Raw genomic sequence first — 12,436 nt, 5'->3', positions numbered from 1 at the left:
CAAAGTGACATACCCGATGCTTTTGGAGACGTGACATCATTTTGGTATATCTTGTTTTAGGTTGGAAATAAGATAAGTGGTCTGTTTCCTGATATTTCATGATTTTTAGCTCCGACTGAATTGACACTGAAAGTAATTAACTGAGTGGCTTCAGTGTAGAATGTTGCAGTCAGCATTCTAGCCCCGTTTATTTAGGCCTTTCAATGAACCAGATTTCTGGGCCATATATTCTCTGATTTTGCAAATTTTCCACATCTGAGAGATATATCTCGGTCGAAATCAGTTCAATTGCCTGAGAGCATTAGGAGCCTTTCCCAGCTAGAGATTTTGTCTCTTCATTCAAGTCATCTTTCCCATTTTGCTGAACTTTGTCACTGTGTCTTTCAATTCTCTCCTGGTGTTAAAGGATTCCACTTTTTTCAAATACTTAATGTTATTACTCATTAAATCTATTCTATCGGCGAGCGAGGAAATAAATGATAGAGTACACAAGTAGAGAAATCAAATATCTTGGCCTGTCCAGACTGCAATTAAGCTACAGTCCATGTCTATCAACATTTTGGTGAATAATATACTTAGTACAAGCTCAGTTCAAAATTCTTCTAAAGTGGATCAGTTTAAAATGAAGGAAAAATTAATGAAAGATTCTTTCCTCCCTCCAATTCAACTTCTAATCAAAGTTAGAATACATCCATTGATCGCAAGTGAGACATTTCTTTAAGAACATAGTATTTTCACTTTTTAATGGAAACTTTGAACAAGAATTGTTGATTCATTCAATTTTACATTCATAAAAAGAGAAACAATAAAGAGTAAGAAGAGCAAAAGTTGGAGACAGCTAGTGAAAGATTGAATGCAAGGTTTTATAGACAAATATCCTTATAAGACAATATCAACGTGAGAATAGAAGTGATGCTGAAGGTGAAGATGTTGCGGAAGCTGCTGTGTTATTTGAAGAATCAGTGTAGTCTCTGTTCACTGAATACTGTATTTCAGTAATCCGAGATCCGTTGGTGTCATATGGTGATGAAAATGAAGCACTTGATAAATGTTGTGATGGACTGCAATATGTTGGAACAGGCATGTTTGGAGGGAGGGTGGGCAATGGAGCTTCAAAATTAAGAACATGAATTGCTTGCCTAATAGAAGGCCTACAATTGCTATCTGGATGAGCACACCATAAACCAACAATTAACAAGTGCTTCATCTCCATTTCATTGAACTCTAATGAGAGTTTAGGATCAGCTGCTTCGTTAAGATTTCCCATCCTATAAAGGCTCCAAACCCACTCAACAATGTTTACTTGACGTTCTGATTCAGCTTTACGGTCAATAGGTCTTCTTCCACAAGCTATTTCTAAGGCGACGATACCAAAGCTATAGACATCTGTTTCCTTGCTAGCTTTCCCAGTGGTGGCACATTCGGGGGCCATGTAGCCCATTGTACCTGCCAAAACTGTTGTTTGGGATCCCTTTTCATGGTCAACTAGTCTAGCTAAACCAAAATCCCCAAGTTTGGCATTGAAATTAGAATCCAACATAATATTGCTTGACTTTATGTCCCTGTGCACCACACATTGCTCCCATTCTTCGTGTAGATATAGCAAGGCCGAGGCCAAGCCTTGAGCAATCTTGTATCTTATTGGCCATGTCAAATGGCTTTTTCCCTTGAAAAGATGGAAATCAAGACTTCCATTAGGCATAAACTCATAAACAAGTAGAAGTTCTCTTTTCTCCTGGCACCAGCCAATGAGTTGCACCAAATGTCTATGTCTTAACCGGCTAATGATCCTCACTTCTGATGCGAACTCTTTTATTCCTTGCCTTGACCCCCTTGAAACCCTTTTAACAGCAACATAGGAATTGGGTTCCTTGAGATATCCTTTATAAACACCCCCGAATCCACCTTCCCCAAGCTTCTCTTCCTGCGCAAAGTTATTTGTACATCTAGCCAACTCACCGTAGAGGAACTTCTTCGGTCCTGTACTTCTTTCAAATTCATCAGCCATGGAACTATCAAAGCTATCATCATCATCTGCATCTTCATCTTCTCTCAACTTCCTCTTTCTCCAAAATACAAACAACACCAAAACAGATACTGCAACCAAAACACAACCACCAGAAACCAATCCAATCACAAGTCCTAACTTACTTTTGCTTGGAGTCTCCTCTGGCTTTGGGATTGGTAAGGCTACCCCTGGATCTGTTATATTGTCATTAATTTCTAAAGAAGAAGTAAAATTCCAAGAGGAGATGCTTTGTAATGCAAAGAGGCCTCCTGTTGCACCTGTGAAGCCAAAAGTGACCCGTTCTGGCAAATATTCCCTCAGATCAAGATTGTGAGAAAGGCTTTGCTGGACAGTGACAGTGGAATTAGCTCTGAAACCAGTGAAGACAACAGTAAGATTTTTCGAGGTTGAGTTATAGCTAATCCAGGCATCAGTTCTATTACCATTTGGAATGCTACTAAGCCAGGTCGAATTAACAACAGATTGCATAGAGTTGATATCGATACCTACATGATCACCCTGTGGATCATACCAGTTCTTAAAGGTGTCAAACTCCACAGCAACAAAATGATTATTCGATGTATTAAGTTGCTGAGTATCAATTGTAAGGCCAAGGCTGCCACCTATGGTTGTGTTTTCAGGAATTCTTGAACCTGCAGGCGCGAGGAAGAAGGCAAGACCATCACCATAAGCTGTTCTGCCCTGTGAATTGATGCTAAAGGAGAAGTGAGTCGTGAAATCTGTAAGATTTCCAGAGGCCTTGTCCCAAAGATGCAGTGTCTTGAAATATGTGGCTCGACCTATGCTGACGCCTGAACCACGATCAAGCTGGTTTTTGGTGAGTTGAATTACTCCATTTGCTGAAAAAGCATCTTCCTCATATGTTACATTCTGACCATTGGGATTAAAACTGTCAAAATTGAAGGATAATGAAGTGACAAAAGGGATTATGATAAGAAGAAAAACAAGGTAGTATTTGAGAGCAGATAAAGAGGCAAAAACAACCATAGTTGGATGATATGTTTATCAGATTAATGTTAGACAACTGAAAATGATCATATCTATATGCCTACTGCAAATTGCTGACATTTTCTTATCTTTTCTAAGCGCAGAGAAATGACTTGGTCAAGTCTTACGAACATATAATTAAAATATTTTCATGCCCAACAGCTCATATGAAAGCTGGGAGTATTAAATTTTTGTACACGGGATAGTTGAAATGTCCTTATATTTGACTCCACTTGCTTCTTAGAGAAAGTTCTTAAATTTAAATTACTAAAAAAAATGGTTTGTAACTAATCTAGACAAAAGAGATTGAAATTGTCCGCGCTGAAGACAGTCAAAAAGTGTAATTAGTTGACCGTTGGCATAAAGACTTCCATTTTGTACAAATACATTGGTCTTAAGCTCCCGTTTGACCATAGATTTTGGCTACCTTTTTTAAAAAAAATTGAAAACATTATTTGTTTATGGAGTATGATCAGTTTTTGAATTTTTTTTGGCTGAATAGCCTCGTAGACTTTTATACTTGTTTTGGTTTGTCATTTCGGTCCCTATACTCTATAGAATTTCATCCAGACACTTATAGTTATCAAAATGTACCATTTATACGTGTCAACTTGATAGCCAAGGTGGACAAAATATCAATTGCTTTGAGTCTTAAACATCATTTTTTTCTTCAAAATTTGAAAGACAAGTGTCGCTTGCAATGCTTCTTTTATAATTTTACCCAAACGAGTCTCTTGTGTCTAAATCATAAATTGCTTATTGAGTTTTAGTAATCCTCAAGCTAAACACACAGTTTCTTGAAAGAGAAACAATTGGTGGAGGCTGGAGGGTAGCGGCGATGGGGGTTGGGTGGAAGAGAAAGAAATGAAAAAGATGAAGAGGGAGGAGGAAAGAGAAAATGGAGTGAATTTCAGGGTTTTTTTTAAAAAAAAAAAAAAAAATAGTTTCTGTCGAAAAAATAAATTTTTTTGTAATAATAAATTACGTGCCATATTTTGTCTGATGTGGATATCAATCTCTGCGTGATTGAGCAACACGCATGGTCAAAATAATGTGTTTGGGACCGGGATGACAATCCGGAATCATTATAATTGTCCCCTATATTTAGCCAATTTTTTTTTCAGAGTTTTGAAAAATTGATTTAAGATATTTTTTAGGTGAATTTTTTCTTCCACTCACAAAACTTAAACTTTTTTTCAAATAAAATGCATGTTCAAACACAACTTCAACTTTCAAAAATTATTTTTTAACACAACTTCAAAAATTATTTTTTCAAGTTTCAACCAAATCTTTTTCCAAACAGTAGCTTATTGTTAGATCCTTTTCTGAAAGCTCACATTGTAAAAGAGGAATACCCTCATTTAATTATGCTATTAGATTTAGTTTAATATATTTCTGGATAGTTATCAGTATATGATCTTGTAAGAATCAACTCTTCAATTGTAAATGAGTGAAACTTCTTTTGGGGTACACCTAATCCGTAATACATACTTTCCCCAATCCAATCACTGCAATGATACCCTATCCTGGGTTTTTTCTCCCACAAAGGCTTCTCCACTACATCGGCATATAACCTCTATCTCCTCAACGCCTTCCCTGACCAACCGGCCACACCGGACTTACACCGAATTTGGAAGTTAAACATTTTCCCAAAACTCAAAACTTTCCTTTGGCTTCTTCTACTACAACGTCTCCCCACAGCATCCTATCTAGCCAACATTAACATTATTCCAACACCAAACTGCTTTTCCTGTCCACTCCCAGAAATAATGTCACACATATTCTTCCATTGCCCAAATGTGCACCACATTTGGTCATTCTTCAATATCCCCACACCGACTCTTCATTTCCCAGCCCGGCTAAAACTTCATTGCGCCACCCCATGGGAATCTTTTACCTATCAAGGTATTAATGTTCCTGCATCGCTCCTGGTTCCTTTTATCCTTTCGCATATTTGAAAAATCAGAAATGAGAACCTTTTTAACAACCTACACCACCCATTGCACCCCCAACTATCTTATTCCACGTTATCAAATTTTTCCTATCTCCCATCCCACCAACAGCTCCTCCTACCCCATGTCCAACACATCAAATGGCACCCCCCTGGCCACTCCCTTCTTCAAACTTAACACTGACAGTTCCTTCAATCCTTGAACGCGACGCGCTTCTGCTAGAGGAATCATCAGTAACCATCGTGGACAATGGATGAGAGGATTCACTATGCACTACAAGAAAGTTAGGATATGGCGACATTTATTTAGTGACATTTAAGACAAATGTCAGGGAAAAAATTACTTAATGACATTTATGAAATAATGTCATAAAAACAACGACATTTAATACAAAAATATCGTAAAAACAATGATATTTGATACAAAAATGTCGTAATAATAATGACATTTGATATAGAAATTTCGTAAAAACAAAGACATTTGATGCAAAATATCAAAAAATTATGACTATTATTTAAATATCATATTATTAGTAGATAACTACCAATATTACATATAATGTTGGAAAATTTATTATTTTTTTTAATTGCTAAATCTTTCTTTATAGAAGAAAATAAGTCATTCTATATATTTAATTAGTGATAGTAAATGTCGACGAAAAAGTGATTTAAAGTATTGTCATTTAACGATGATGACAGAATAGTGTAAAAAACAATAATGACAGACTTTTGATTATAAATCACAATAAAGAAGAATTTAGTGACATTTAGAACTAAAAAGAAAATTTTACTGCATGTAACTTAAGCTTGATAGACAGATATTAAGGATATTTTAAGACTATTACTGAAAAATAAATCAGGAACTCTTAACTAAGACCTCACTTTAACTCTTTTCTCTCAAAACCCTAACCGCCTCTTACCTTTCCTCAACCCTTTCTCATGATGATTCTTGGATTCCAAGGGAAAGTCCAGATTTCCATCTGCAAAGTCAAGAAAATATGGAATTGGGAAAGGACATCAACAAGGTATTATGAATTTTAGGGTTATTGTCAACTTCTAAGCTGTCCTTTTTTTTCTCAAGAGAGGAGTATTATATTATTTATCTTTTCATTCGTCTATGTTTTAACCAGTTACAAGTTCAACAAGTTTTGATTTATAGATCAGTGACATAGGTTGTGGAACCTGGGTGACGATCTGTTTCAATGAAGGCCTCTTCTAGCCGATCAATTGCCCCTTTTGATGTTACGTTTTCCGGTAAATATGATGCGAAGTTCGATTATTATGGAAGATGTGGTTTCATAAATATTCACTAATTATTCGCCGACACTAATTTAAATGTCGGAAAATTTCCGACAGTTATTTTATATGTAAAATAAATGTCATTTAACGATTTTGTGACATTTATGCGATCAACAGCGACATTTGTCGTCATAACCTTGTTTTCTTGTAGTGATGCCAATTAACTGCTCTACTGTTTTAGAAGCTGAACTACGCGCCCCTACTCTTAGGTCTCCAGATTGCTAAAGACTTAATCTTTCTTCCCTTATAGATTGAAACAGACTCCCATGTACTCATCTCCATGATCCATAATGGGAATGATGCTTACTCACATCTTATGTTTGATTGCAGGCTACTACTACGCCAATTGCAAACAATCACAATTGATCATAAGGCAAATGGTATAGCAGACGCACTGGCTAAACATAGCATGACCTTAACTCCTTCTGAAGGCCAATTGTAGTGGAGTCCAATACATTTATGTCTCCCCACCCTTTGTTTTAATTGCTTCCAATAAGGACCATTCAAACACTACTGTAGCACGAATGGTTTCACTTTGTAATAATATTATTATTTAAATTTTAATATATTCGTATCTTTATTAGCGAAAAAAAGGAGTGAAACTGTTCGCCCCTCATCTAAGCTTTAAGGGATTGTTTGGTTATCAGCATGTGATAGAAAAGAATACATAAAAGCGATTATCTCTATTTTTATATGGGGTAGATAATCTCACTTTTTGTCAAATGCGAGATAAAATAATTTCATATTTTATTTCGAAATAGTTATCCCATACGTAAGCAAACAACCCCTAAGTTAGGATTTATGTCCTCTAATAAATAAGTTTTCTTAATGTTTGTTTTTTAAAAAAAAGTTATTCCGAATGCTTTCCACAAGCACTATAAATCCTGCTATATTCGTTAGGCAAGAGGGAAAAAAACACCTTTTTTTTTATATTTGGATCCTCGTCATCTCCATAATTTTCTGCACCGAAAATGGTCTTTTCAGAAAGCACTATTAAAGTGTACGGCCCTAATGGTGCCAAATACTTGCAGATTTTGATTGCATCGGAGACCAAATCGGGATCAGATACTAAGCTAGAGTTTGCACATAAATTTGATTGAAATTTAAAAAATGTTATAAATAGAATTTTATTTATGGGGAATGTCTATATTTAGAGATATTCTAGGGTTCATTACTTGGTGGCTAAGTCACCCTCTCCCTATAAATAAAGGGTTCTATTCTATTGTAATTTATCCCAAAATTCAATAAGAATTACTCTCTCTTTCTTTGCAATATTGTTCTTCTTATTTAATTTTTTTATTTAACGTTATCAGCATGAGACTCTAACCTATTGAGTAGAAGCTTTGGGATTGAGCATAATGATTGTCAATTATTCCATGAACTTCCTTCATGATTAAATTCTGGATTTAACGTAAGTATTTTATTTTATTTTATTTCTCTCTTTTAAATTCTTGAATTCTATAATTTAATTTTAAATACTAGCAAAGACAATAAACTTTGATTATAACTCGAATAGAGTTTGTAAGAAATTATAACCACTCGAAGTGGTAAAATTTCTCTATCTTGCCATGATCAAATTCATGTATGATTGTGGGCAAAGAAGTAAAAACTCGTCCCATTGAATTTGCTTCATTCTCATTCCCTTAAAAGAATGTGATAGCAATATATGATACGTCTGAAAGAAGACAAAATTATTACCATAAAGGTATCAATGGATGTGGACGTGACAATAGACGAAATTATAATCGTCTCATTGTGGTAATGAGAATGATAAGGATTCTCAAAATAATCGTTCACTCTGTGAAAGTAATATTTGTCATCGATTTGACATGAGATTTTGTAAAGCACATATAGATGATTATGATCCATTCATGATGTGAATGTGACAACATTTGATTTATGATACATATTCATTATTGGAAGAATATGAACATGCTAGTGGTAGTGAATATACCACACTCACCTCTAGAGGGAGGTTTGGGATGAAATAAGAAAATAATATCATTATTATGGCATGAATGATCGCTACCCACATACCTGTTGTAGGCCAAAATATTTTTGCAATGTGATTATTAAAGTACAACAGTATTGCAAGAAACAGATCTTACATATAATTTTGACCATAACCATAATGGTATAACTTTCTCTTTAAAAGATATATTCACCATATGGATGTTGCTGAATATGTGGTACTACAAAATTAATTGAGAACTCTGCAAGAGCCAATTATACTATTTTAGAGAAACACAATTGATTACGAATAAGGTATTGTGTTGTAGTAAGTCTCAAAGAAACTTATTCAGTTTCCAAAGTATTCGCGAAAGTGGTTGATTATATTGAGACTATAAATAATGGAAAGATTTAATAATTCTATTACTACAAGTTGTAGCGGGGTAATATGTATGTGAAAAATTACCCGCTTTATTCTCCAGTTTGTACTACACAAACAAAAGAATGCCACAATAAAATAGAAGTTTATTGATATAAAAACCCATATCAGAATAAACTTAGAGTTTATTGTTTGCATACGTCATGGTGTAAACTTGAACTTTATTAATATTGATATTTATTCAGTTGGCATAATTGGTTTAGCCATGTTAATTTAAGTATGATGTGGAAAAAATAAAAGAGAATTCACATGGGTAAATATTAAAGAACTATAAAGTTCTTTAAGGATTCTCTTATGTTGCTTGTTCTCATTAATTAGTAGACCAACTAAAATTGGGATTGAGTCCCATGAATGCTAGAAATATCAAGTAAAAATAGCACGGTATAGCCAGTTTTCGGACTGGTCATTCAAAAATAGCCAACGTTTACCAAGTCAATGAAAAATAGCCACTATTTTGCTGCAACAGAGACCGGTGCAACATAATATACTAGAGTTTGATGCACCTGTGTATGAACTCCAACATATTATGTTAGACTGGTATACTTTGCTGACTCCCGTATAATATACTGGAGACTGGAGCACCGGTGCTCAAAACTCTAGTATATTATGCTGGACCGATATATTTGCTAGAACTCCAGTATATTATGCTGGAGTTCTAGTGTACTTATGTTGGAACTCCACATCATATTATGCTAAAGTTCCAGCATACTTATCCTGGAACTCCCGTATAATATGCTGGAGTTCAAGTATACTTATGTTGGAGCATAATATACTGGCATATTTTCCGGATTTTGAACAGTGTTTTCGCTCAGATTTATCTTTACATGAAAAGTGGCTAAATTTCGATTACTTTTGAAACTGGGCTATTTTTGAACGACCAGTTGTAAATCTGGCTATTTTTGAATTTCTCCTAAATATCAAAGGTGAATATGGGCCCATTCACCTGCCATGTATACCACATAAGATGCATCTATGAGATGGTTACATGTGCGATTATTATTAACCCGCAACCTAGCCGGTGTTTGCGAGGTAACTTGCTCAATAATTTAATTTCGAGCATAATTTCCATATTTCCTATTCAAGACATTTTATCTTGATAAGTTGGTTTACATCACAGTTAGTTTAGCAAAATAATTATTGAGTGCCTCCACTTAATAGTTAAACTATTGCTTATGAGAACAAAGTTATCTATATCAGTTTGATATACGTTATATACGAAAGTATCTTATATTCTCCCCTCACAAGTGGTTCAGGGTCAGGAATCAAATAATTTCATATTATTATTATTGATGTGCGGTGTATATTTTTATTAACACCATAATGCACAAAGATGGGTTCCCAAAGTTGAGAAAACAAGTTAGTTTTCTAACATGAGGGGGAGACAAGATACAACAATTGAAAAAAAAGTTACACGAAATGAATTATCATGTGTACATCTAGATCCTCGAATAAGATAATATGAACTTGAAGTTCATAAAAAGATAATTTATTTGTAACATATTGCAAATCATGCCATACGCATTTGTTGACCCAAAGAAAGTAACTATATTCTCGTTGGAAATGCTCATATTAAGTCCTAGAAGGACAAAGTCTATGATACGCTTAAAGCGTATAGACAAATCGGTTTCAAATAAACTTCTTCATAAAGAAGATGAGCAAATGATCAAAATGATCATAATAAAGGAGGCAAATGATCTTGAAGATCAGATGACATAACACTTCATAAAATCTCAGGAGAGATTCAGGTACCTGAAAATATGAATGAAGAGATCTCTATGTTATGTCTTTATGAAAAATAAGCAGGTTGAAACCGATATAAAATGTTCGCCGACGACATTTATGATAGCACTAAATATATATGAGGATCCTAAGTCTGAATAAACAATTCGAATAGAATTGGTTTCATATGAAATACATGTAGTTTTGGACATATCGCTCAAAAACTTGAAAGTATAAAGTCAAAGTGTGTACAATCACCTTTATCTATCTTATATGTCTAGGCATAACACAAAAACTTGATATGCATCTAAAGTCTATTTACATGTCTTATTTGACTATACTTATATGATAATCCCTGAAGGATTTAAATTGCTTAAAGCATATACAATTCTTGATCTTGAAGTACCACATCCTCAATGCAATTTATGCACAAATGTATCTTGCTATAGCTATAAGCATGATAATGTGATAACGAGAATAGCTCTATGGAGATATTGAAGAGCCATTCCACAATATTTATGAAGACATTATATTTGTATCATGAATGATGATTTCAAGGTGCAAAATATTCTTTCAAGTTAATATGGCTGATTTATTTATCAAATCTCTACCAACGATCTCTTGAAGATGGTGCACAAGATTGGAATATGAAGGCTCAAGGATGTGAATTGATGCTCTCATCATTGAGAGTTAATGCGCGTTGCATTCTTTTTTCCTTACAAGGTTTTGTCCCAGTGGGTTTTCCTTACAAGGTTTTTAACGAGACAACCAAAAGGCGTATTGTTAGATATGTGTACTCTTTTCCTTTACTAGAATTTTTTTTCCACTGGGTTTTATTTTAGTTAGGGTTTTAACTAGGCACATTATCTGTTGAATAGACATTCAAGGGGGAGTGTTATAAATAGAATTTTATTTATGGTGAATGTCTATTTTTGGAGAGATTCTAGGGTTCATTACTTGGTGGCTAAGTCACCCTCTCCCTATAAATAAAGGGTTCTATTCCATTGTAATTCATCCCAAATCAATAAGAATTCTCCCTCTCTCTACCTTTCTCCGTAATATTCTTCTTCTTCATTTATTGTTTCATAATAAAAAAAGAGTTTTTGAAGTTGTGTTGAAAAATAAATTTTGAAAGTTGAAGTTGTGTGTTTGGACATGTATTTTATTTGAAGAAAAGTTGAAGTTTTGTGAGTGAAAAATTTTCACCCAAAAACTGCCCTAAAACAGTTTGAATTTTTTTTCCAAAGACATGATCATATTCCATAAACAAACGATGTTTTCAATTCTTTTTTGAAAAAATGAAGCTAAAATTTATGGCGAAACAGGAGCTAATACAGATCTTAATAAGTTTAAGTTTTATACACTATTCATGTAAGAAATTTTTGCATCATTAAATTATCTTTACTTGTTGTAGTGGGTAATATGTCTTAGTATCAAGTTTATGAATCTCACATTTTATGAAGGCTTACAAGTTACATGTAGATATCATTTGAGTAACCTAATAGAGTTAAAAAATTATTTACAATGACGGTGTATACAATTTAAAACTAAAAAGAAATTAGATGCTGAAATAAATGATGAAAACGTGCCCGCTTCTTCATTGGTTATATGCATTTCAACCTTTCAAGAAACCTCTCTTGAAGAGAATGAAATAAAGTGACAGATCCACAACGTAACTATCGTGGGATATTGATCAAATCAACTTCTAATTAGAAACATAGTCAACTTGACAATTAATGATCAAAGAATGAGTATATAGATAAATACAGGAATTTTCATTTAAGATGTTAAACAAGAGTACTTAAAATTACCATTCTATTGTTGAAAAGTAGCTGCTGATATCCTTTCTCTTTTTTGTCCATCCTTTTCTCGCCTTTTTTTAAGTGTCACGGCATTTCTAGAGGCTAAGATGGTTCGGGCATAAGGAGAAGCACAAATATCCTAATTAGGAGATGTGAGAGATTGGCCTTATTGAGTATAAGGAAAGGTATAGAGTTAGGTTAAAGAAGTATTAGGGGATGTAATTAGACAGGACTCGACGCTGCTAGTGGTGAAGTCAGGA

At 34.2% G+C, this 12,436-nt stretch overlaps 1 protein-coding gene and 1 long non-coding RNA gene across 2 annotated transcripts; one reads left to right on the top strand and one right to left on the bottom strand.

Moving 5' to 3' along the window:
• Positions 1–842: 842 nt before the first annotated feature.
• On the bottom strand, positions 843–3,127 carry LOC104241054 (L-type lectin-domain containing receptor kinase IX.1-like). Its single transcript, XM_009795958.2, has one exon. The coding sequence runs from the start codon at positions 3,014–3,016 to the stop codon at positions 893–895; it is 2,124 nt and encodes a 707-aa protein (XP_009794260.1). The 5' UTR covers positions 3,017–3,127; the 3' UTR covers positions 843–892.
• Positions 3,128–5,882: 2,755 nt separating this feature from the next.
• Positions 5,883–6,857, top strand: LOC104241053 (uncharacterized). The gene is made up of 3 exons (XR_714615.2): positions 5,883–5,992; positions 6,132–6,221; positions 6,597–6,857. It is a non-coding gene; the product is annotated as an uncharacterized lncRNA (long non-coding RNA).
• Positions 6,858–12,436: the final 5,579 nt, after the last annotated feature.

This window comes from Nicotiana sylvestris, chromosome 12, assembly GCF_000393655.2.
Source record: "Nicotiana sylvestris chromosome 12, ASM39365v2, whole genome shotgun sequence".
Classification (NCBI taxonomy): domain Eukaryota; kingdom Viridiplantae; phylum Streptophyta; class Magnoliopsida; order Solanales; family Solanaceae; genus Nicotiana; species Nicotiana sylvestris.
The sequence above is the reverse complement of the archived record's forward strand: the minus strand, read 5'-3'. Positions and strand labels throughout refer to the sequence as shown.